Source organism: Brienomyrus brachyistius, unplaced genomic scaffold (genome assembly GCF_023856365.1).
Source record: "Brienomyrus brachyistius isolate T26 unplaced genomic scaffold, BBRACH_0.4 scaffold55, whole genome shotgun sequence".
Taxonomy (NCBI): domain Eukaryota; kingdom Metazoa; phylum Chordata; class Actinopteri; order Osteoglossiformes; family Mormyridae; genus Brienomyrus; species Brienomyrus brachyistius.
In genome coordinates this window covers 591,619-615,872 of record NW_026042330.1, presented here as the reverse complement: position 1 = coordinate 615,872, position 24,254 = coordinate 591,619, and the positions used below count along the sequence as shown (strand labels likewise).

The 24,254-nt window shown below is 40.6% G+C and overlaps 1 protein-coding gene and 1 long non-coding RNA gene across 4 annotated transcripts in view; one reads left to right on the top strand and one right to left on the bottom strand.

Moving 5' to 3' along the window:
- The window catches only part of mreg (melanoregulin), a 116,167-nt gene that overhangs the window by 76,413 nt on the left and 15,500 nt on the right, over positions 1-24,254 (top strand). For 2 of the 3 annotated variants that reach the window (XM_049001101.1, XM_049001100.1), the window contains exons 5-6: positions 6,719-6,882; positions 8,616-9,247. In XM_049001101.1, the coding sequence (XP_048857058.1) occupies positions 6,719-6,882; positions 8,616-8,834 (383 nt within the window). In that variant the 3' untranslated portion in view covers positions 8,835-9,247. Of the gene's footprint in view, positions 1-6,718; positions 6,883-8,615; positions 9,248-24,254 lie in introns of those variants that run through there. The other variant, XM_049001102.1, reaches the window with a different exon arrangement.
- On the bottom strand, positions 17,394-20,236 carry LOC125724143 (uncharacterized). Its single transcript, XR_007387171.1, has 5 exons — positions 19,930-20,236; positions 19,775-19,837; positions 18,959-19,117; positions 18,555-18,650; positions 17,394-18,365 (listed from the first exon to the last, which is right to left on the bottom strand). It is a non-coding gene; the product is annotated as an uncharacterized LOC125724143 (long non-coding RNA).

Below are 24,254 nucleotides of genomic sequence, written 5' to 3'. Positions count from 1 at the left end.
CAGTTCATCACATGTAAATGTTTTACAGACACCAGTGTCACACCACATACGTGAGAGTTGGAAACTCTGTGCTTAAATCTTAACTAACTGCTAAGAAGGCTCATATGTAGCTGTGGCCAGAGAAATTATGAACACAATTATGTTCCGTAATGTTCACAGTGCGTTTACCGCGCATAGCTCATGTTACAGGATGACCCTGGGCATCCTGGGATTGCTGCGAGAGATTGCTGGGATACTGTGAGAGAGTGGTGTTGAGCTGCAGCGATTGTTTTGGGGTGTTTGGAACGTATTTTCTGAGTGTTTGTGTGCTTTAATTGTTTAGTGGGTGGCTGTGTTATTTCTATTTATTGTTCTTATTTTGGTCGGCGTGAGTGCTTGTCTGTCCTGTCTGTTTATTAACAGCGCGATTGTTACGGGCAGTGAGCTGCGTTTTCTGTTCGCGTTTAACTCCGTAAAAAACACCGGCGGGGCGAAATAGCTAATAATATCTAACGTCGGTAACGTTACTCAGCGCCAGAAAAGGACAGTTGCTCCTGTGCTTTGCCCGGTCGCCAATCGGGGCCGGGAGGACATTTTCCACTTTTTCCCCCGCTCCGGCAGTAGCCTGCTGTGAGGGGGTTTTTGTGGTTTTTCGACCTCCCAAGAGCAACTTCGATTTCGTTTTGTTTTTAGTTCATACTTGGTTCAGGCAGAAGTTCTTTTGGTAAGTAGTAGTAAATTTATCGGATTTAAAATTTTAAATAAAAATAATAATTAAGTTCCGTTTCAACCCAAGTAACTTATTTTTGTGTACTCGGCACTTTATTGCATTTAACGGTACGCGAATTAATCTTTAAAGTTAAATACGCTATATAAATTTACTGGGCTGGGAGTACGGGGTCATAGTGAGTTAGTTAATTATGGGGCCGGCTCAGTGTTGCGTTTGCAACATGTTTGCCCTTCTGGACGTTAGTGTCCAGTCGGACTAGTGGACTCGCTCATGGTCAAGGTTCGCGGCCTTGAGGAGCAACTGGCTCTCATCCAATGCAACAGTGAGTTAGAGGAGCAAGTTAATACGCCTTTTAGGGAGAAGGTGTGTACGCCACTAGCCGGGAGGGGGGAGAATGAAGAGCAGAGAGGTCGAGAGAGCTGGGTGACCGTAGGTCGTAGACGCAGGAAGGGGCGTACACACGTTGCAGAGGCGGCATCACCTGAGGTGACTGTGTCGAACAGGTTTCAGGTTCTTCCAGCTTTAGAGCCGGAACGGACTGGGGAGGCAGGTGGGCCCTTGGGCACTGAGGAGCCCCCTCCCCCCAGGAAGAGGGAGGTTGTGGTAGTGGGGGATTCCATTATTAGGGGAGTAGACAGTTATGTGTGCACGCGTGATAGAGGGTCCCGTACGGTGTCTTGCCTGCCTGGTGCCCAGGTAGGAGACCTTCCAGATCGTGTGGATAAGCTTTTGGCCCCAGCTGGGGTGGATCCAGTTGTCGTGGTGCATGTTGGCACCAACGACATAGGCAAGGGTAGAAGGGCTGTTCTGCAGGATAAATTTATAGAAGTTGCCAATAAGCTTAGAAGCAGAACGTCCACGGTGGTATTCTCCGAAATACTTCCCGTGCCACGTGCAAGTCAGGCTAAGTTAGCTGATATAAGGAAATTAAATGCGTGGCTAAAAGGATGGTGTAGGAAAGAGGGGTTTAGGTTTATGGGGCATTGGAGGACCTTCTGGAACAGGTGGGACCTGTTCAAGCCGGATGGGTTGCACCTGAACCAGAGGGGAACCAGTGTATTGGGGAGGCGTATGTGTAGAGTAGTTGAGGAATGTTTAAACTAGGGACTGGGGGGGAAGGGAGGTTAGTTAACTATGTCAGTGGGGGGAAACGGAAAGCCCCAAATAATCATATTGTAAGTGGGCACCGTAATAGGCCTACCCTTTGTTGTCTGTATTTAAACGCCAGAAGTATTAGGAATAAAATTCATGATTTAGAGGCTTTTATCTCATCGGACTCTTATGATATTATAGGAGTAACTGAAACGTGGTTGAGTGAAAAGGATGGACAAGAATATAATATGGATGGTTACACGTTGTTCCGTAAGGATCGTATAGGAAAAAAGGGAGGTGGTGTTGCAGTATATGTAAAGGAAAACTTGCAGGCAAGGGAACTTACTGATATAAATAAAACTACGGAAGCAATATGGGTAAAATTAGATGCTAAAACCTCAAATAGCCTAATTGTCGGTGTTTGTTACAGAACACCTAATATAGCTGCTGAGGAAAGCAGATTGTTATACAGTGATATTAGGACTATGAGCAATAAAAATGATGTTGTAGTTATGGGTGATTTTAATCTACCAGGAATGCAGTGGGACATTGTCACTGGCTCTTCAGAAAATGAACTGGAGATGGTGGAATTAGTACAGGATTGTTTTTTTACTCAGTTTGTTAACACCCCTACCAGGGGAGATGCCATTCTTGATCTTGTTCTCTCTAATAACCAGGACAGGATTGGTAAATTAGACGTTTTAGAACCACTTGACAGTAGCGATCATAACATGGTCAAATTTGAGGTTAAGTTTAGTGTTCGAAGAGCTAAGTCCAAATCAAAAATATATAATGTTAGGAAGGCTGACTTTAAGTGTATGAGACTAAAACTAGAAACTGTGAACTGGATGGAGTTAAATAACAAAACTGTTGAAGAGGCCTGGGAATTTTTTAAAAGCACATTATTGCAAGTGCAAGAGGACTTCATACCTGTTTCCAGCAAGAATAAATCTAGGAAATTGCAACCTAGGTGGTTTACTAGGGAAATAAAGCATAAAGTAAGGAGGAAAAGGGCTTTGTTCCAGCAATGGAAAATAACTGACGATGACAGAATTAAGCAGGAATATCTAAGTCTACAGACTGAGTTAAAAAATATTAGACGAGCTAAAAGAAATGTCGAAAGGATGGTTGCATTGGAAGCTAAGGATGACGTTAAAAGTTTCTTCCAGTATTTTAACTCTAAAAGAGCTCTAAAACCTGAAATTACTAATCTGCAGGATAGTAAGGGTCTTATAATAGTAAACGACATTGATATAGTAAATGAGTTCAATGATAGTTTTGCACGGGTATTCACTGTTGAGGACCTTAGTAATTTACCAGTTATTACCTATCCAGCATTGTCTATAGCTAATATATATATAACTGAAGCAGATGTTTTGCAAAGCCTAGCTAAGCTCAAAATAAATAAATCACAGGGTCCTGATGGCATCTTACCTATAGTGTTAAAAGAGATGAGGGATATTATTTGCCGACCCTTAACTTTACTGTTTCAAAAATCCTTATCTGAAGGTGTGGTACCTTCTGATTGGAAGCACGCCTTCATAACGCCTATTTTTAAAAAAGGGGATAGAAGTAATTTGTCTAACTATAGGCCAATCAGTCTAACTTGTATAACTGGTAAAGTTATGGAGGCTATAATCAAAGAGAAAATGGTAGATTACCTGGACTCTAATAATATTTTGCGGGATAGCCAGCATGGATTTAGGAGAGGTAGATCCTGTTTAACAAATCTGTTGGAGTTTTTTGAGGAAGCTACTCAGGAAGTTGATGATAAGAAGGCCTATGATGTCATCTACTTAGATTTCCAAAAGGCTTTTGATGTTGTCCCCCACAAGAGGCTCCTACTTAAACTCAAAGCGACAGGTATTTTAGGTACCGTAGCGACCTGGATTGATAACTGGTTAACAGATAGGAAACAGCGAGTAGTTATAAGAGGCACAATGTCAAAGTGGGCTTGCGTTCATAGTGGGGTACCGCAGGGTTCGATTTTAGGACCACTATTGTTCCTAATTTACATAAATGATATAGATACCAATATATACAGTAAACTGGTGAAATTTGCAGATGACACCAAGGTGGGTGGTGTAGCAGATACTGAATTAGTGGCTCAGCAGCTACAGCGGGATCTTGATTTAATTAGTGACTGGGCCGATACCTGGCAGATGAAATTTAACATCGATAAATGTAAGGTACTCCATCTAGGGAGCAGAAATATAAAGTACAGGTATTTCATGGGTGTCACTGAAATAAAGGTAGCTGATCATGAGAAAGACCTCGGTGTGTATGTTGATGCTTCCATGTCCCATTCTCGCCAGTGTGGGGAAGCAATAAAAAAGGCCAATAGGATGTTGGGGTACATCTCCAGGTGTGTGGAGTTTAAGTCAAGGGAGGTAATGCTAAGATTATACAATTCCTTGGTGAGACCTCACCTAGATTATTGTGTGCAGGTTTGGTCACCACATCTTAAAAAGGACATTGTGGCCTTAGAAAAGGTGCAGCGTAGGGCCACAAAAATGATTCCTGGTCTTAGAGGAATGTCATACGAGGAACGGTTACTTGAGCTAAATCTGTTCAGTCTCAAGCAAAGGAGACTGAGGGGGGACATGATCCAGGTATATAAGATTCTAACAGGTTTGGATGCTGTTCAAGCAAATAGTTACTTCAGCATTAGTTTAAATACACGAACTCGTGGCCATAGGTGGAAATTAGCGGGAGAACATTTCAAGCTGGATTTAAGGAAGCACTTCTTAACACAGCGTGTAGTCAGAGTATGGAATACCCTTCCTGATAATGTAGTGCAAGCTGAATCCTTGGGTTCCTTTAAATCAGAGCTAGATAAGATTTTAACGACTCTGAGCTATTAGTTTAGTTCTCCCCAAGCGAGCTTGATGGGCCAAATGGCCTCCTCTCGTTTGTATAGTTCTTATGTTCTTATGTAAATGACGTCACCCACTCTTCTTAAAAGACCAAACACATATGTCTCATCCACACATAACATTCTGAGGTATAGCCAACATGGATTTAGGAGAGGTAGATCCTGTTTAACTAATCTACTTCATTTCTCTGAGGAAGCTACAAGAGGAATTGATCACAAAAAGGCCTATGATGTGATCTACTTAGATTTCCAGAAGGCCTTTGATATTGTCCCCCACAAACAGCTCCTGCTTAAGCTTAAAGCTGCAGGGATTTTAGGAACTGTAGCAGCTTCGATTGAAAACCAGTAAACAGACAGGAAGCAGAAAGTAGTTATTAGAGGCACAATGTCACAGTGGGCCTCTGTTCATAGTGGGGACCGCAGGGTTCAATTTTAGGACCCCTGTTTTTCTAATTTACATTGATGATATTAACATCAATGCATACAGTAAACTGGTTAAATTTGCAGACAACACCAAGGTGGGTGGTGTAGCAAATACTGAACTAACAGCAAAGAGGCTACAACGGGATCTTGATTTAATTAGCAATTGGGCTGATCCCTGGCAGATGAAATTTGATGTAGATAAATGTAAGGTAATCCATGCAGGGAGCAGAAATATAAAGTACAGATATTGTATGGGTTCCACTGAAATAAAGGTAGCTGATTATGAGAAAGTCCCACTCTCGCTAGTATGGGGAAGCAAAAAAAAAAGGCCAATAGGATGTTGGGTTACATCTCTAGGTGTGTGGAGTTTAAGTCAAGGGAGGTTATGCTATGATTATGCAATTCCTTGGTAAGACCCCAGCTACAATATTGTGTGCAGGTTTGGTCACTATACCTTATGAAGGACCTTGCTGCCTTGGAAAGGGTGCAACGTACGGTGAAGAATGATTCCTGGTCTTAGAGGAATGTCTTATGAGGAGAGGTTTGCTGAGCTGAATTTCTCTAGCCTCGAGCAAAGGAGACTAAGGCCGAACATGATCCAGGCATATAAGGTTCTAACAGGTCTGGATGCTGTTCAGCCAAATGACTATTTCAATATTAGTTTAAATACTATAACTTGTGGCCATAGGTGGAAGTTAGCGGGAGAACATTTTAAAATGGATTTGCAAAAGCACTTCTTTACACAGCATGTACTTACATATAGAGTATGAAATAATCTTCGTTTGTGTAGTGCAAGCTAAAACCTTGGGCTAGATAAAATTTTAACAAGCTATTAGTTGAGTTCTCCCCAAATGAGCTTGATGGGTCAAATTGCTTGCTCTCGTTTGTAAATTTATATTCTTATGTCTCACTGCTACCAAAAGCTGCAGCTGTACTGCTCATACACATAATAAACTATCAATAAATTACTAGGCTACATAGCTGATGAAGTTAACCCTTATCACTAGCGTTAACTAGTTTTTTGACTGGTTTATTAGCAGGAAAATACCATCACATTATGAAGATATCTATGATGCATTATAGGTGAAAGCTTAAAGTGTTTTGATTTGTTTATGATCATTTCCTCTTGTAATAATTTCAAATGTTTAAGGTTTTGCAAAGAATTAGGTCACAACTACATGCTTATTGCTTGTAAATGTCTTAAGAATGTGTAAATGATTTATTCATCATTAACTACTTGGTTAGTAATAATTTATTAATGGTTTATTTATAATAATTTCCTCTTTTAATCATTCATGAACATTTATTAAGGTTTTGCAAATGATTAGTTAAGTCAAATACATGCTTATAAATGTCTTATTAAGAAATAGTAAATGATTTGTTTCATCATTAACTACTGTCGTCTAAATATCTCTGAGGTGTTGTAAATGATTAGTTATTGTTTAAAGGCTTTTATATGTGGTATTACTGAACATTTTTACAAAGTTAACAAATGATGTCCATATAAGGTATAGTACATAATAATAATACATAATAGTATGCATGGATTAATGAATAAGAGGGTGAAATTTGTAGGTCGTATGACAGTAATCTTCTTCCCTGCTGCTTCTTGTTCCCAGGGTTTATGGCAGAGGCAGAATCTCTGCTGACGGTGTCAGCCAGTGCATCATATGACCGGATGCGCAACGCCACTGTGGCCCGTGCCCTCCTGCAAACACTGCATTCTGAGACATCGATCTTTGACTGCAAAGAGCCGCCACCTGAGAGATATATGTTTATCCTGGTGAGGGACAGGGTTACACTATAAAGGTCATTGACAGACAGACAAGCGAGACAGGACTGGGCTTAACTGTACAGCTCATTGATGGACAGAAAGAAAAGTTACATTGGGCAAAGGGGGTGGTGTGTGTAGCCTTGTGAGTTAAGAAATGGTGTACATAACTGGAAGGTCACTGTTCAAATCCCACGCCCAGAAGAGTGTTTTTACCATCAAGTCATTGAACAAGGCCCTTAACCCCACCTGCTTCAGGGACTGGCTGACCTTACTTTCTCAAATGTATCTTTGGAAAAAAGCATCAGCTAAATACATGTAAAAGATACAAATCACTGAGAGACAGTCAGGATTATACTGTACAAACCACAAATGGATGGGGGACCAATATGACAAAACTGATTCAGCAAAGTACTTAGAATTATTATTATTGGTCCTTTTATTTGCAATCCCATTTTTAGTATTCAGTATTAAACTTGTCACCCTTCAAAACCCATTACATGTTCCGTTATCTATCACACACACACACAGCACAGGTACATGAGTGGGAAAGATGACGAAGGTGTTGACGTGCAGTGGAAACTGCTTATAGTGATCACATCTGTCTGTGTGAAATTGATCACTTAAAACAGATGATTGTTATAACCAATTTTTTTCCTTATGTCTGAGGCAGATTACCATCTGACAAGTGTTTATTACTTGAATATAAGAAAATAAAATGGACAGCATTGCTATTTACTGAATTTTATTGAGTCTTTCAAAATACAGTGCAGCTGTTTCAAATGCTTTTTAAATTTCATTACAGTACAAATCAAATTACGTAATTGTGTATGATTCAAATACAGTACAGTACTGAATATAAGACATAGCTTATTGCAATTTTGCTGCTGCATGTTGGTGGTTCATTTTTGGCAGTTTATCATAAGTATTGGTGAGTTTATATTTGTCACAGAGAGAAAATAACTTTTAACATTAGTAACACATGCATAATTATAGGAGAATGACCAATCTGCACACAGCAGGAACTTGGTGCTTAAGTGAAATCTAGATCCATCTAACTGAAATAGTAGTTTACAAATTTTGTCCTAGTTCAAAGTACCCTCCTTGACATGGATTATCTGTTCACCTTAGACTATGAGGAACAATGCACAACACTTGATTTTCAGATTATGTATTTTTACACATATTTATAAATAATTGCGCTGTGTCCATTCACCACAAGTGACTGCAAAAGAGCAACAGCTATTGAACGTGAAGTGCACATGCGAAAATTCATATATTAATTAAAATGCACCCATAAAGTAATCTGGAGTAGCTGTATATCAAATATACAGCTCATTTTACCACAGTCACAGGATTCTCATGGACAAGCCATTTTGAGAGTCTGGAAAAACCCGATTGTTACATCAGGTGATATACTGTACCTACTTCTCTTTGAATGGTCATTGAAAAGTCATAGTTACCTCTACTTATGCTCAGATTCATCCAGCTAAGCAAGGAATCTGACTTCTTTATATAGGCCCATGGTTTCATGCTGCATGGAAATTTAAGCTGTGCTGATTGAATCTACTGAGCTCTCATAACTAGGAAACCAAATCTTAAGCTCCATAGTAAACCTCAGCAAATGTTATATCATTGTCGATGCCTGTCTCAGTTAATCATATACATGGTCTTAATCCACAATCTTTGCAGTACCCCTCATTCTTGTTTACTTCACCCTCCATTACTATCCATTCCCCTCTCAGGATCGTTTAATCTACCTGGATGCAGCAGAAGAGTTTGTGGAGAAGGCACGTCGCTTCTATCCAAAAAGGGAAGAGGATGAGGATGAGGAGCCCATTCTGAAGCTTCCCCTCCTGGTGACCCGGAGCAGCCTGGTACCTTCAGGGGATGAAGATGAAGACATGGTGGATGGTGAAGGAAGGGCTGGTGAGCTTGATGACAATGACAGGTCCCTATACTGAATCAGACCTGCAGTGATCAGCTAACTGCTGCAATACATCTGCTTAGAGAATTCCTTAGTGCAATGATAGGTAGCAAAATTGGCTATCACTCTTTTGACTCTGTTGAAAAGATAAAAGATTTGTTTAATGTTAAAATGTTATTTTGAATGACTTTGAATTTATTCTGCTCTGTGGGATTACAGAGGAAGGAACTTTTAACATGATGTATAAAACCTAACAATACTGGCCTGCATTCTCAGTGGTGGTTCTAACTTGCATGGCATCCTGGGCGAACCTTTCCCTTTTGCCCTCTAGGCAACAAAAAAAAAAGCACTGTTCAGTGCTGTCATATTTGTCACATTTGGAATGACACTATTAAATTATGATAAAATTTAAACTATATAAATATAAAATACATACATATACACATACAAAATAACATTCATGAATATCAAAATTGGCTAATAAATATACCAGCATGTATGCTAGATTATTTCATTAAATGCACAATAATATACTTGAAGAAATAAAATAACTGCATACCTTTATTTTTTGTGCATTTCTCATCTCATCGCTTTTTTATAAACTGGGTACCTGATGGCTTAGACCTTTTATTATCGATTTGTGCTAATTTGGAACTTAAGCACCAATACATCATTTATCCCTCAAAATTGTCAACCAAGAGCCAAAACAAAACAAATTCACCTTGGTCGCATGTAGTCTGGCTGCAACTCTTAAGAATGTTGCACAAATCAGAAAAAATGCAACTATGTCTAGGAAACTATGCATTTATAGTACTATGAATAACTTGTGGTTCATTTTGTAACATTTTGTAGCATGCCTGATTTTACTAACTGCATTAGTACTGTACAAAGTATTATTGTTTGTTAGATTCACATACTCTCTCTACCTCTGGCTTTCCGTGAAGCAACCTAAAGTCAACCCAGCCCCATCCCCCTCCCCATCTCATACTTCTGAGTGGTCACAAACTAAAAACAGGGTGCTCACTCTGACCCACATCGTGACATGACATCATTGATTTGCAGTCATAGCTAAAAGTTTTGAGAATGACACAAGTATTAGTTTTCACAAAGTTTGCTGCTTCTTTTTGTCAGATGATTCTATGGCATACTGAAGTATAATTAGAAACATTTTAGAAGTGTCAAAGGCTTTTATTGACAATTACATTAAGTTTATGCAAAGAGTTAAAAATTGCTTGCAGATGATGTGGTTCTGTTGGCTTCATCAGATCATGACCCTCGGCTCTCACTGGAGCAGTTTGCAGCCGAGTCTGAAGTGGTTCGGATGAAAATCAGCACCTTCAAATCCGAGAGCATGGTCCTCAGCCTGAAAAGGGTGGAATGCTCTATCCGGGTTGGGGAGGGAGTTTAAGTATCTCGGGGTCTTGTTCATGAGTGAGTGAAGGATGGAACACGAGATCCACAGGTGGATTGGTGCCACATCAGCAGTGATGCGGGCGCTGCATCTCTCTGTCATGGTGAAGAAAGAGCTGAGCCAAAAGGCAAAGCTCTCGATTTACAAGTCGATCTACGTTCCTACTCTCAACTATGGTTATGAGTTGTGGGCAGTGACCAAAAGAGCAAGGTCATGAATACAAGCGGCTGAAGTGGGTTTCCTTTGCAGGGTGGCTGGGTTCTCCCTTAGAGACAGGGTGAGAAGCCCGGTCATTTGGGAGAGACTCAGAGTAGAGCTGCTGCTCTAGGAGCCAGATGAGGTGGCTCAGGCATCTGGTCAGGATGCCTTCCGGATGCCTGCCTGATGAGGTGTTTCGGGCATGTCCCACTGGGAGGAGGCTCCGGGGAAGACCTAGGACACACTGGAGAAACTATGTCTCTCGGCTGGCCTGGGAACACCTCGGGATTCCCCCGGATGAGCTGGATGAAGTGGCTGGGGAGAGGGAGATCTGAGTTTCCCTGCTTAGACTGCTGCCCCTGCGACCTGACGCAGAAAAGCAGTAGGAGATAGATGGCTAGATAGATGGTTAATAATTGCAGTGTTGGCCCTTATTTTTCAAAACCTCTGCAATTCACCCTGGCATGCTGTCAATCAACTTCCATGCTAAATCCTGACTGATGCCAGTCCATTCTTGCATAATGAATCAACAAACTTGTGGGGTTTTGTATGTTCACCTGCCTCTTGAGGATTGACCACAAGTTCCTAATGGGGTGGAGGTTTGGGGAGTTTCCTGGGGCCTGTATTACAAAGCTGGGTTACTGACTTATCGGGGTTACTAACTTGTCGGATTTAAGGTACTCTGGGCAAAATGTAAGTGAATGAATATGAAGTCCATTTAAACTGTGGTACCTTAAATCTAACAAGTTACCCCGATAAGCCAGTAACCCTGTTTTGTAGTACAGGCCACTGGCTATGGAACCAAAATCCCGATGTTTTGTTCCCCAAGACACTTAGTTATCACTTTTGCCTTATGCATGCTGGAAAAGACATTGATTGTCACCAAACTGTTCTTGGATGATTGGGAAAGTTGCTCTCAGAGGATGTTGTCACACCTTACTCATCCGATCCTCCTGTGTGCCACGCACTTTCATTAACCTCGCATGGAATCCCTGTGACATCAGATGTTTTGAATTGTTTTCCTGATTCCTGTGTATTTCAGTCTGCGTTAGAGTATGTTTCTCCACTCTTGTCATTAACGTCTCAACCCTGCTAATGTTTCTCCATGCTCCCAATTGTGTCAACCCTTTTAATAAACCCAGAGTTTACCCCTTATTCCCGGACTCCCGTACTTCCCTTCCCATCGTGCTCATCGGCATTGTCACAGATGTTTTGGTACCATTCTTTATTCATCGCTGTGTTCTTATGCAAAATTGTGAGTGACCCCAATCCCTTGGCTCACAAGCAACCCCACACAGAACTAATGGTAGTGCTCACATTTTCTTCTCCGGACAATCTTTTTTCTGGATGCCCCACACAATCAGAAAGGGGATACATCAGCAGTCCAATCCCTGTACCTTTTGTGGAATATCAGCCTGTTCATGATGTTTTTCTTGGAGAGAATTAGCTTCTTTGCTGCCATTCTTGACACCAGGCCGTCCTCCAAAATCTTCACCTCACAGTACATGCAGAGTACAATCACAGTACAATCTTCGCCTCACACTTTGCCTGCACTGGTGATGCCTCGATCCTGCAACTGAATCAACTTTTGGAGATGGTCCTGGAGCTTGCTGGACTGTCTAGGGTGCCCTGAAGCCTTCTTCACAACAATTGGAGCTCTTTTGATAAATCGTTGATTTAGGTACAATCTTACAAGCAGCAATATCCTCGACGTTGAAGCCCTTTTTATGCAAAGCAATGATGACTGCGCATGTTTCCTTGCAGGTAATCATGGTTAACAGAGAAACAACAATGATTGAAACAACATGAAATGCAGTGCAAATGGGTTTTTTGGGATTAATTTCATTTTCATGGCAAAGAGGGACTTTGCAATTGATTGCAATTGATCTGATCACTCTGGAGTATAGACAAATTTTCATCATAAAAACTAAGGCAGCAGACATTGTGAAAATTTATATTTGTATCATTCTCAAAACTTTTGGTCACAGCTGTAAATGGCAAATGAGTGATAGAAAACTGATTAAGCAAATATCACCATTACGAACATTTTGTGTGTGTGTGACGCTGCCCAAAGCAGCTGCCCATGTTGCCCATACCTATGTCCGCCAGCGTGTGTCATTTGTCCGCTGTCTCTCTTCTCTTCTGCATAAACAACCTGATAGATGAGGGTGCTAGATTAACTTTTTTCTCTGCCATGGCCTTCAATCATGCACCAACATATAACCTTGTGATCAGACCTTTAGATTATGGTCAATTTCCCTTCACTAGGCCTTCAGACTGGTAGTGATTCATTTATTGGCATATTAACATGGAATAATGTTGTAACATTTTGTAATTTGTAAGTTAAGGGAAGTGACTGCTATGTAAAGGAAAGTAATTGCAGACAGCCAATGAATGTCTTGGATGTCTGAGGACCAGCATTTTTATTGGTCTTCAGCTGTCATTGACATGTCAGTTTAAATGTGGTTCACCATGTAAAAGTAGCGAGAGACAGCCTGTGCAGGTTTGGAATAATCTGGCTGTTAAGGCCATTATGAAGGTTTCCATAGGATATTAATGAGCATATATTGTATATGTATTTGATTGCATAATGGCATAGAAAGATGGCTATGGTTCTTCTGGTTTAAGATGGAATATAAGAATTAGAATAAAGAATAACCAGTATGAAAGAATTATGACTGTGTGCCATGATAATTAAATAAAATCAGTACAAAGGTTTTCTTCTGATCACATTAAAAACATCTGTAAATACTAAGGCAATTATGAAACTGGCCTTGGAGAGCTGTTACTCCTTGTCTCTGTGGGTCGGTGGATCTTGCTATAGTAATGTGAATCATGACTGACCTCAGCAGCAATATATGGTCTGACCCCATAACATCAGCATGCAGCTATATAGCTCAAAACCTGCTCAGAGTCCTGGGCATTCCTTGTGAGGGGGGCAGGTGAGAAGAGCTTGGTGTCACTGACATTTTTATTATCCTTTAGTGCTGACCTACATCAGAATTTTCTAATAACTATGGCTGACATTGATTTTTCCCTGGTTGGCACAGGCCTTGCTCTTGGAAAGGACTTGGTTCAATGCTAATAAAAATGAATGAGACTGAGACATGGCATAGACACTCAAAAGCGCATTCCACATCAAGATTATGTCTGCCTTCTCAGCTTTTCTCTTTTTCTTCCCTCCCATCAACTCTAATATCTGATTTTTTTGGCTCCTAGTCTTTGACCTTCCTGCCTCTACACCTCCAGCATACCTGCTATACTTACATCTCGATTTATTGGTCTTTCTTTCTCATAGGTAAACTTATGGTTGTCAGCACACTATAAAGGCAGTAATGAGATAAATGACATTGAAGGCTTTGTGTGGCTTTCTGCCTTAGCCTATAGAAAGCTACAGGGCTTAATATGCAGCATCTTTGTTTTGCAAAATCTGTCACTCTGCCCCTGTCATGACCTTTATCTTCTTTCGTTACCTTCCAAATGGTCACCCTCTTGCTATTCACCCATCAGATTCAGTGGTGTCTCAATTCATGCCATTATGTCTCTCCTACGATCTGTCTGGAAGGAAAAATGATGCAGAGCAAGGCGGGAAGAGGGCGCTATGAAACACTATTCTCACACAGCTGCTGTTACATAGTCTAGTCAGATATTAAAATGGAGAAAATGAGCACATAGATGTGATAGATGTCCACATCGCCACCAGAAGCAGTCACCACTTTGATGCTGAAGTACTGGCAGATGCTACTGAAATTACTGAAATTACCATTGAAAAATAGCAGCTTTTTCTTTATTATTTGGATGTACTACATGTTTACAGTAGATAAATAGGACCAGGCTCTAGGCTCAGGGAACAGTTATATACAGTTAACTAACAATGACAGTTGACATCCAGGAAAGACTGGAGGGCAGCCAGGAAAGACTTGCTGGCAGCAGGAGAGACTGCACGGAAGGGTTGGTTACCTTCTCCACATGGCTACATAACACTATTACTCGGCCACCGTACACAAACTACATGCAGAGTAAGGAAAAGCCTGACGGTCCACTGAGAGGCGTGATGTAAGATGGACCAATCAAGACAGAACTTATGGTAATGACTAATATGGCAATGACAAAGGACCAACAGATCCCCAGAGAATGTGGCTGTGGGTGAAAAAAGTCGACAATTCACCGTGGCCTGCGCTTCCACCAGGGTAGGGTGGAGGAAACAACCAGATGCAAGCTTGCACTGCAAAAGCAGGTCAGACAAGGAGGAATCTCAGCCAAGTCGAACACCACAGTGCTAATGATTCCATCATTGCATCTGGAGAGGGAACGGAGCAGCCTTTACAGCAGGACATGAAACAAGATCTGCACCACCCCCCAGCAACATTCCAGTGAAACAACCTCAAGCGTACCCATAAAAGAGGCACCATAGAAACCAGTCTATAAAGCCAGGGAAGGGAAATCTGCAAACTGTGTTGCGGACTGGCCCTCCAGAGTGGAGAGTCGGATTTGGCTTCTGGGATTGCTGTAGAGGCTGCTGGGATTGTTGCACTGTGAGGGAGTGGTGTAGACGCTATGTGGACTTGTATTGTGTTTGTACACCTGTTGAAACGGTTGATTGGAATTATTTGGAAGTATATTTGGGTGTTTGTGTGCCAGTACGGTTACGTGGGTGGTCATTGTTACATTTTTTTTTTCGGTCAGCGTGCTTGGCTGTCCTTGTTAATAAACAGCACAAGTGTTATCGACAGCTGCAGGTGTCACGTGAGCGACGTTTCTGTCCATGTACCTTCGCAGCAAACACCTGTGGGGTAATATTATCTAATGTCGATAACATTAACTCGAAAAGGACAGTTGCTCCTGAGCTTTGCTCGGTCACCAGTCGGGGCTGGGAGGACATTTTCCGCTTCTTTTCCCACTCCAGCAGTAGCCTGCTTTGAAAGGGTTCTTTATGGTTTTTCGGCTTCCCAAGAGCAACTTTGCTTTATTTTAGTTAAAGGTGGTTCAGTAAGAAGTTACTGTCGGATATGTAATTGTTAATAAAGGTTATTTTAAAAGTTTAATTTCAAAGGTTATTTCTAATGATATTGGATAATTTAAAAAGTTACATTTTAACACGTGTTAATTTAGTGTTTTATTGAACTTGGCACATCATCCATCCATTTTCCTAACCGCTTATCCTACTGGGTCGCGGGGGGTCTGGAGCCTATCCCGGAAGCAATGGGCACGAGGCAGGGAACAACTCAGGATGGGGGGCCAGGCCAGCCCATCGCAGAGCACACTCACACACCATTTATTTTTATTTGTCTACTAAACCTGATTCCACTCTTCTTCCACCTTCCCTTAGCCTCTGTTTAGCTGAACTTAAATCATGGTTTTCTTCAAACTTTCTTAAACTTAATAGTACTAAAACAGAGTTTCTTCTAGTAGGCTCCAAATCAACAATATCCAAAACTAATTGTTTTCCCATTGCCATAGATGACTCTTTGGTTTCCCCGTCCCCACATGTGAAAAGCCTTGGTGTCATACTAGATAGCACTTTATCTTTTAATTCACATATCAATAATATCACTCGGTCTGCATATTTTCATCTGCGCAACATTAATCGTCTCCGTTCTTCTCTCACCCCACACGCCACCGCCATTCTTGTCCATAGTCTTGTCACTTCCCGTATCGATTACTGTAATTCACTCTTATTTGGTCTTACTCAAAAATCCATCAATAAGCTCCAACTTGTCCAGAACTCTGCTGCTCGCATTATCACCAGGACCCCTTCTATCCACCGCATCACTCCTGTTCTGCAGCAGCTTCACTGGCTACCAGTTAAATATCGCATCAATTTCAAAATCCTCCTGTATACATTTAAGGCCATACACCACCTCTCCCCTCCATATTTGTCTGATTTGGTTCAGGTCGCCATTCCATCTCGCTGCCTCAGATCCTCTTCCTCTCTTCTTCTCTCTGTCCCTTCCCACCGTCTTGCCACTATGGGGAGCAGGGCTTTCTGCTGCTCTGCTCCCCGGCTCTGGAATTCGCTTCCTCCCGACATTACAAACATTACTTCTCTTCCTCTGTTTAAATCTAGACTCAAAACTCACTTGTTTAAAACTGCTTATTCCATATAACCATTTTTTGAATCTGTCTTCTTATACTGAACAAAAATATAAACGCAACACTTTTGTTTTTGCTCCCATTTTTCATGAGATGGACTTAAAGATCTACAATTCATTCCAGATACACAATATTACCATTTCTCTCAAACATTTCTCACAAATCAGTCTAAATGTGTGATAGTGAGCACTTCTGCTTTGCTGAGATAATCCATCCCACCTCACAGGTGTGCCACATCAAGATGCTGATCTGACATCATGGGTAGTGCACAGGTGTACCTTATACTGCCCACAATAAAAGGCCACCCTGGAATGTGCAGTTTTTTGCTTTATTGGGGGTCTGGGGACTCAGAACCGGTCAGTATCTGGTGTGACCACCATTTGCCTCATGCAATGCAACACATCTTCTTCGCATAGAGTTTATCAGATTGTCAATTGTGGCCTGTGGAATGTTGGTCCACTCCTCTTCAATGGCTGTGCGAAGTTGTTGGATATTAGTGGGAACTGGTACACGCTGTCGTATACGCCGGTCAAGCACATCCCAAACATGCTCAACGGGTGACATGTCCGGTGAGTATGCTGGCCATGCAAGAACTGGGACATTTTCAGCTTCCAAGAACTGTGTACAGATCCTTGCAACATGGGGCCGTGCATTATCTGCACTGTAAAAAAAAAAAGTTGAGTTAACTTAAAATAATAAGGCAACCTATCACAAGCATTTTTATGAGTTAACTGAACAAACAGAGTCTGAAGACAAAGCAACTCAAAGTATTTTGTTAAAATCCTCAGTTCTCACAACATAAATATATTTGTTTACCTAACAGGTTGATCTATTATGCATTCATGATTATTTTTATAATTAGAATTTAATAAACCACAAAACAAATTTCTCTCTCTTTTTTTTTAATAGTTTGTCCGAACACATTACAATACAGTCTACCATATGCCATACACGTCTTCTGCATTAGGCATGTTTATAGAAAAATAGTACAGAAATGTTAATCATTGGAAATTTGTAAATTATAAAAACTACCACTTTTTTCAACATAAATTGAAAGATGAGCTCCAAAAAAAGTAATATTTTGCCCAAAAACCCGAAACCAAAGTAAAAGCATCCGAGCAAAACCTCGAACCACAGTGTATAAAGCATTCTTATTCGGCAGAACAGCAAAGTACATAAAATCCAAAACAAGTATACGTCAAAATATACTAGATTCAAACACTGCATAAAGAATTTTGTATTATTTCGGCAGATCAACATTGAGAATACATTAACATCACATCTGAATAAACCCAAACCTTAGTAAAGTATGATTCATATATAACATGAACTATTTTACTGCATGTAAGTGTATCAGAAAAAAAAAAATAGCTTGTACCGCTACTGCCAGATAAAAACAAAAAACAAAACTAAAAGATTCAGTATTCGTTAAAGGTGCAAAGATTGAACCAAATTATACATTGTAATAAATCAGTATGTACTACTAAATTTTGATTGCAAAAATCATTGTCCCATTTGCCATAGCTCCAATAACATCCGCAAAATGGTCAGCTACAACAATTTTGATTTTAGTGACTGGACTCTCGCAGAGCAGGTATCACCAAGATCCATAAAGATTTTCTGAATGACTTCAAAAGTATATTTCAGTTCTTTTGGGTATTCCTTATTGAGTGCATACAAGAGACCGAACAAGTAAGCAAAGGCTTCAGGCAGATCTGGAATATCCTGAAGAACAATGGCCTCTTCCAGGATTATTGCATGGTTGATCACAGTGGCCAGTGAAGCAGGAGTGCCAACATCATCCTCAACCACAGTTAGGATTCCGATCTTTACACCTCTGGTGCTGTGGGCTTCAGGGTCAACGTCCTAGGAGATTAAGTGATAGGAGGGGGCATTAATTGACATGTAAACATAATTACTTATTGTTATTAGGGCTTGAGCAATGGTGGTGCTTGCAGCCCTAATTATTATTTTTATAATGTGCAAACAAAATGAACAAATGTAATACTAAGCATGCTAACAAATTACAAATAAGGTATGAAAAGGGCAACATACCAGACACATCTTGAGCAAGAAAGCCGAATTTTCACGCAGAATGAGTGGCAGTCCCTCAAGAGCTGCTCTTTTTCGGTGAGTGATAATATCACTGGCCTGAAAAAAAAAAATAACAAAAGAAGAAAGTTTACAAAGGGTGCAGATGCTTTACCGCCTTATAAGCCTTATGGATTAAATGGATCTCAAATTGATCATTTGTGGATTAATTGCACAATGCTTTCACAGTGGGGAACAATTATATAGTTTATAATTATTATACAATTATTCCTAAAATTCACCAGTTCAATTAGATTCCCACACAACACAGACGAAAGATATGCAAACTTGCTTTAATTACCCTATTCAGGAAGGTACTTCAGTATTTTAAATATGTGTATTGTATATTAAAGAATCTTAAAGAGTACCTGCTCATCCAGCTTGTCCAAAAGTGTCTTCATTTCTGGACCCAATGAATCTCTTCTTTTTCTGTACAGTTTCAGGAGAGGTGCTGTATATTTATCAAGTGATTCACTGAACTTTTTCAGGAGATCTATGTTACAGATCTGGAAGAACTCCATGCAGATCTACATTTTTTAAAAACAACAACAACAACAACAAAACAGTATAAATAAACAGAACATTTTCCAATATAAAGTTCAGAATTTCCAAAAATAATTAAAAATATCAACAACCAAAAAGCTAGCGATTTCCAGCTTCCAGTCTTGAGGTAAGTTAAGTTGGCCTGGTTAGCCAGCGCCACAATACAATTTATTGGCCGTTTAGTCGAGATAACCAAACGTCTCAAGTGATGTATATTGCCTGAATGTCACACGATGTTCTTGATATACTTACAGTAGTTCCCACTGTCTGTTCCGCTGTCAAAACCGTTAAGAATACGCGCAACGTTTAAACAGTGCCGACAGGCATCCGGATAGACAGGACCTAAAGTTAACGTTATATTCCTTGTTTTGCAAATGCATATGACTAGCACACGTCACGTTGCACTCATTGCAATACTCGTGTATTTTTTTTTTTCAATAAACAAATGACAAATTCGCTGTTCAAACATAAGCATTCAAAAGTCTAAATTAGTTAAAAAGCTAACATAACCCCGCGAAATCGTTAACAAGCAGCTACGTTCGAATAGATAGTTATTTTGGGACACCAACATCCAAGCTTACACGTCAAATAATATAACGTTAAGTTAGATGATAATAAAAAAAGATTAATATATAACTTACCTATGATTTGGCAGAAATGCTGGACTGCTTTGAACCGGCACGCTGTTTCAAATCAACACTACACTAGTAAAACAGATTAGGTAGTTAGCTTGGTAGCACATCACATATTAAATTTTAAAAAAAGTAATTTGATCATGAAAATGATTGACACTCACCTGTAACTCGGCAGAAACGAGTGAATTGGCACGATGCTGCCCTTTCAGTAATCCCCGCAGTCGAAGTTTCAAATTACCATGCGCTTGCGCCAACAAGACGCAAACGCACGCTTTAACGCAAAACTAACATTTTAATGTAAGTTCAACAAAACATTTTTAGTATTATACAGTTTTTTAACATTGAAGCAACATATTTGTTGAATAAACTAAGTATTATTTCTGAATATGTCAAACAAAAATATCTTAGTTCAGTTTACTTTTAAAACTTTATTTAGATAACTTTTCATAAGTTGGCTTTTTTACAGTGTGTCTGAGTGGCTGGTCTCAGACGATCTTGGAGGTGAACCTGCTGGATGTGGAGGTCCTGGGCTGGTGTGGTTACACGTGGTCTGCGGTTGTGAGGCCGGTTGGATGTACTGCCATATTCTCTGAAACGCCTTTGGAGACGGCTTATGGTTGAGAAATGAACATTCAATGCACGAGCAACAGATCTGGTTGACATTCCTACTGTCCGCATGCCAATTGCACGCTCCCTCAATGCTTGTGGCATCTGTGGCATTTTGCTGTGAGACAAAACTGCACATTCCAGGGTGGCCTTTTATTGTGGGCAGTATAAGGTACACCTGTGCACTACCCATGATGTCAGATCAGCATCTTGATGTGGCACACCTGTGAGGTGGGATGGATTATCTCAGCAAAGCAGAAGTGCTCACTATCACACATTTAGACTGATTTGTGAGAAATGTTTGAGAGAAATGGTAATATTGTGTATCTGGAATGCATTTTAGATCTTTAAGTCCATCTCATGAAAAATGGGAGCAAAAACAAAAGTGTTGCGTTTATATTTTTGTTCAGTGTATTTTGGATTATTTTTTAAGGATTATGTTAATTATCTGCTTTTATGTTTGTTTTATCATTTGTTGTGTACAGTGCCCTTGAGTGTCTTGAAAGGCGCTTTTAAATAAAATGTATTATTATTATTATTATTATTATTATTATTCACTCACACATGTACACCTACGGGCAACTCCAATCAGCCTCAGCATGTTTTTGGATTGGTGGGGGGAAACTGGAGTACCCGGAGGAAACCCCACGATGACATGGGGAGAACATGCAAACTCCACACACATGTAACCCAGGCGGAGACTCGAACCCGGGTCCCAGAGGTGTGAGGCAACAGTGCTAACCACTGCATCACCATGCCGCCCCCAACTTGGCACATCATGTGTATTAACTATACGTTAATTAGACTGATGAAAAGTTAAATACGTTATATAAATATACTGGGTCTAAATGAATAAAGGACGGGGTCATAGTGAGTCAGGTAATTATGGGGTCAGCTCAGTGTTGTTTTTGCAAGATGTTTGACCTTCCAGATGTTTGCGTCCAGTTGGACTTCATCTGTGAGTGATGTAAGTTAGTGGACTTACTCATGGTCAAGGTTCGTGACTTCAAGGAGCAACTGGCTCTCATCCAACAAAACAAGGAGTTAGAGGAAAGAGTCAATATGCCTTTTAGGGAGACGGTGTGTATGTCACAAGCAGGGAGGGGGGAGAATGAAGAACAGATCTAGAAAGCTGGGTGAACAAAAGTCATACATGTACACAGTTTACAGAGGCAGTTAGACAGTGTCTAACCACTTTCAGGTACTTACAGCTTTAGAATCGGAAGAGACTGGGGAGGCAGGTGGACCCTTGGGCACAGAGGACCCCCTCCCCCCAGGAAGAGGGAGGTTGTGGTAATAGGGGATGCAATTCTTAGAGGTGTACACAATTATGTGTGCACCCATGATAGAGGGTCCCGTACTGTGTCTTGCCTGCCTGGTGCTCAGGTACGGGACCTTCTGAATCGTGTGGACAGGCTTTTGGCCCCAGCCGAGGTGGATCCAGTGGTCGTGGTGCATGTTGGCACCAATGATATAGGAAAGGACAGGAGGGCCGTTCTGCAGGATAAATTTATAGAAGTCGCAGATAAGCTTAGAAGCAGAAAATCCACGGTGGTATTGTCTGTAATACTTCCCGTGCCACGTGCAAGCCAAGCTAAGTTAGCTGAGATAAGGAGATTAAACGCGTAGCTAAAAGGGTGGTGTAGGAAAGAGGGGTTTAGGTTTATGGGGCACTGGAAGACTTTCTGGAACAGGTGGGACGGGTTGCATCTTAACCAGAGGAGAGCCAGTGTATTGGGGAGGCATAAGTGTAGAGTTTTTGAGCAATGTTTAACCTAGGGACTGGGGAGGTAGGGAGGTTAGTTAAGAATATTGGTGGGGAGAGACGGAAAGCCCCAGTTAATATTAAAAGTGGGAAATGTAAAAGGCCTACCCTTTACTGTCTGTATTTAAATGCTAGGAGTATTACAAACAAAATTCATGATTTAGAGGCTTTAATTTCATCAGACACATACCATTATAGGAATAACAGAAATATGGATGAGTGACAATGAAATGGGGAAGAATATAATATGGATCGTTACACAATGTTCCGTAAAGAACAGATGGTGGTGTTGCAGTATACGTAAAACTTGCAGGCAAGGGAGCTCATTGATAAAAATAAAAGTACAGAAGCTGTATGGATAAAACTAGATGCTAAAAACTCAAATGACCTATGTCACGCCCACGCAGGCGGACACCACCGGCTGCGGCTCATTGCGCAGGATGAGCATAGAGTTAAAACCAGCCAGACGTCACTTACACATTGCGAAGTATTGCGCTGATGTGTAGAAGCCATACCAAGCACTTTCTTGTCGATTGTCTCTCCCTGATACCCAACCCTGCCCGTTTACCTAGTGTCTTCTCCTTACCCCTCTCTCTCTCCCGTTCCAGACCCTTCCCGGTACCTGACCCGTCCTCCCAGCCTGCTCCTGCTCGTCCTGTTCCCGCACCCTCGTGTGTTCCTGTCTTGAGCTTCCTTGTAGGACTGACCCCCCGGCTTACGACCTCCCTGCCTGTCTTTCGACCTTGCCTCTTGCCTGTCCCTTTCAGTGCCTCTGTTTGGTTTATCCAAATCAAGCGCTTAGCGGCTTGCATACCCTGATCCCGATCGCTCGGTCCTGGTTGTCGTGACAGCCTAATTGTGGGTGTTTAATATAGAGCACTTAATGTAGCTGCAGAGGAAAGCAGGATATTATATGACGTCATCATGATTATGAGTAATAAAAGCGATGTGGTGGTTATGGCTGATTTTAATTTACAGTGGAACATAGCCTCTGGCTCTTCTGTAAATGAACTTGAGATGGTGGAATTAGTACAGGATTGTTTTTTTACTCAGTTTGTTAATACCTCTTCCAGGGGAGATGCCCTACTTGATCTTGTTTTCTATAATAACCAGGATACATGGTGAAATTTTAGGTTAATTTTAGTGTCCGGAGAGCAAAGTCCAATACAAAAGTAAACAATGTTAGGAAGGCTAATTTTAATGGTATGAGACTGGAACTGGAAACTGTACACTGGATGGAGATAAATAGCAAAGCTGTTGAAGAGGCATGGGAATTTTTTCAAAGCACATTGTTGCAAGTGCAAGAGGACTTCATACCAGTTTCCAGCAAAAATACATCTAAGAAACTGCAACCAAGGTGGTTTACTACAAAAATTAAGAATAAAGTCAGGATGGAAAGGGCTCTGTTCCACAAATGGAAAATAACTAATGATTTCAAAATAAAGCAGAAGTATCTAAGTCTACAGGTTGAGTTAAAAAATAATGCTAGACTCATTAAGAGAAATGTAGAAAGGAAGATTGCATTGAAGGCTAAGGATCACATTAAGTTTCTTCCACAATTTTAACTCCAAAAGAGCTCTAAAAGCTGAAATGACTAATTTGTAGGATAGTAGGGGCCTTATAATTGAAGATGAAATCATATAGTAAATGAGTTTAATGGTTATTTTACACAAGTGTTCACAGTAGAGAACACGAGTAACTTACCACCATTTAGTACGAATATAGTGTTGTCTATGACAAATATATGCATAACTGAGGCTGATATGGTACAAAGTCTAGCTAAACTGAAAATAAATAAATTGCAGGGCCCTGTTGGCATCTTACCTATAGTTTTAAAAGAGATGAGGAACCTTTAACTTTACTATTCCAGAAATCCTTATCTGCTGGTGTGGTATCTTCTGATTGGAAGCATGCAAATATAACACCCATATTCAAAAAAGAGGATAGGTGTAATCCAGCAAACTACAGGACAATAAATTTAACTTGCATAACTGGAAAAGCAATGGAAGCTATAATCCAAGTGAAAATGGCAGATTACCTGAATTCAAATAACATTCTGAGGGATAGCCAACATGGATTTAGGAGAGGTAGATCCTGTTTAACTAACTTAGTTGA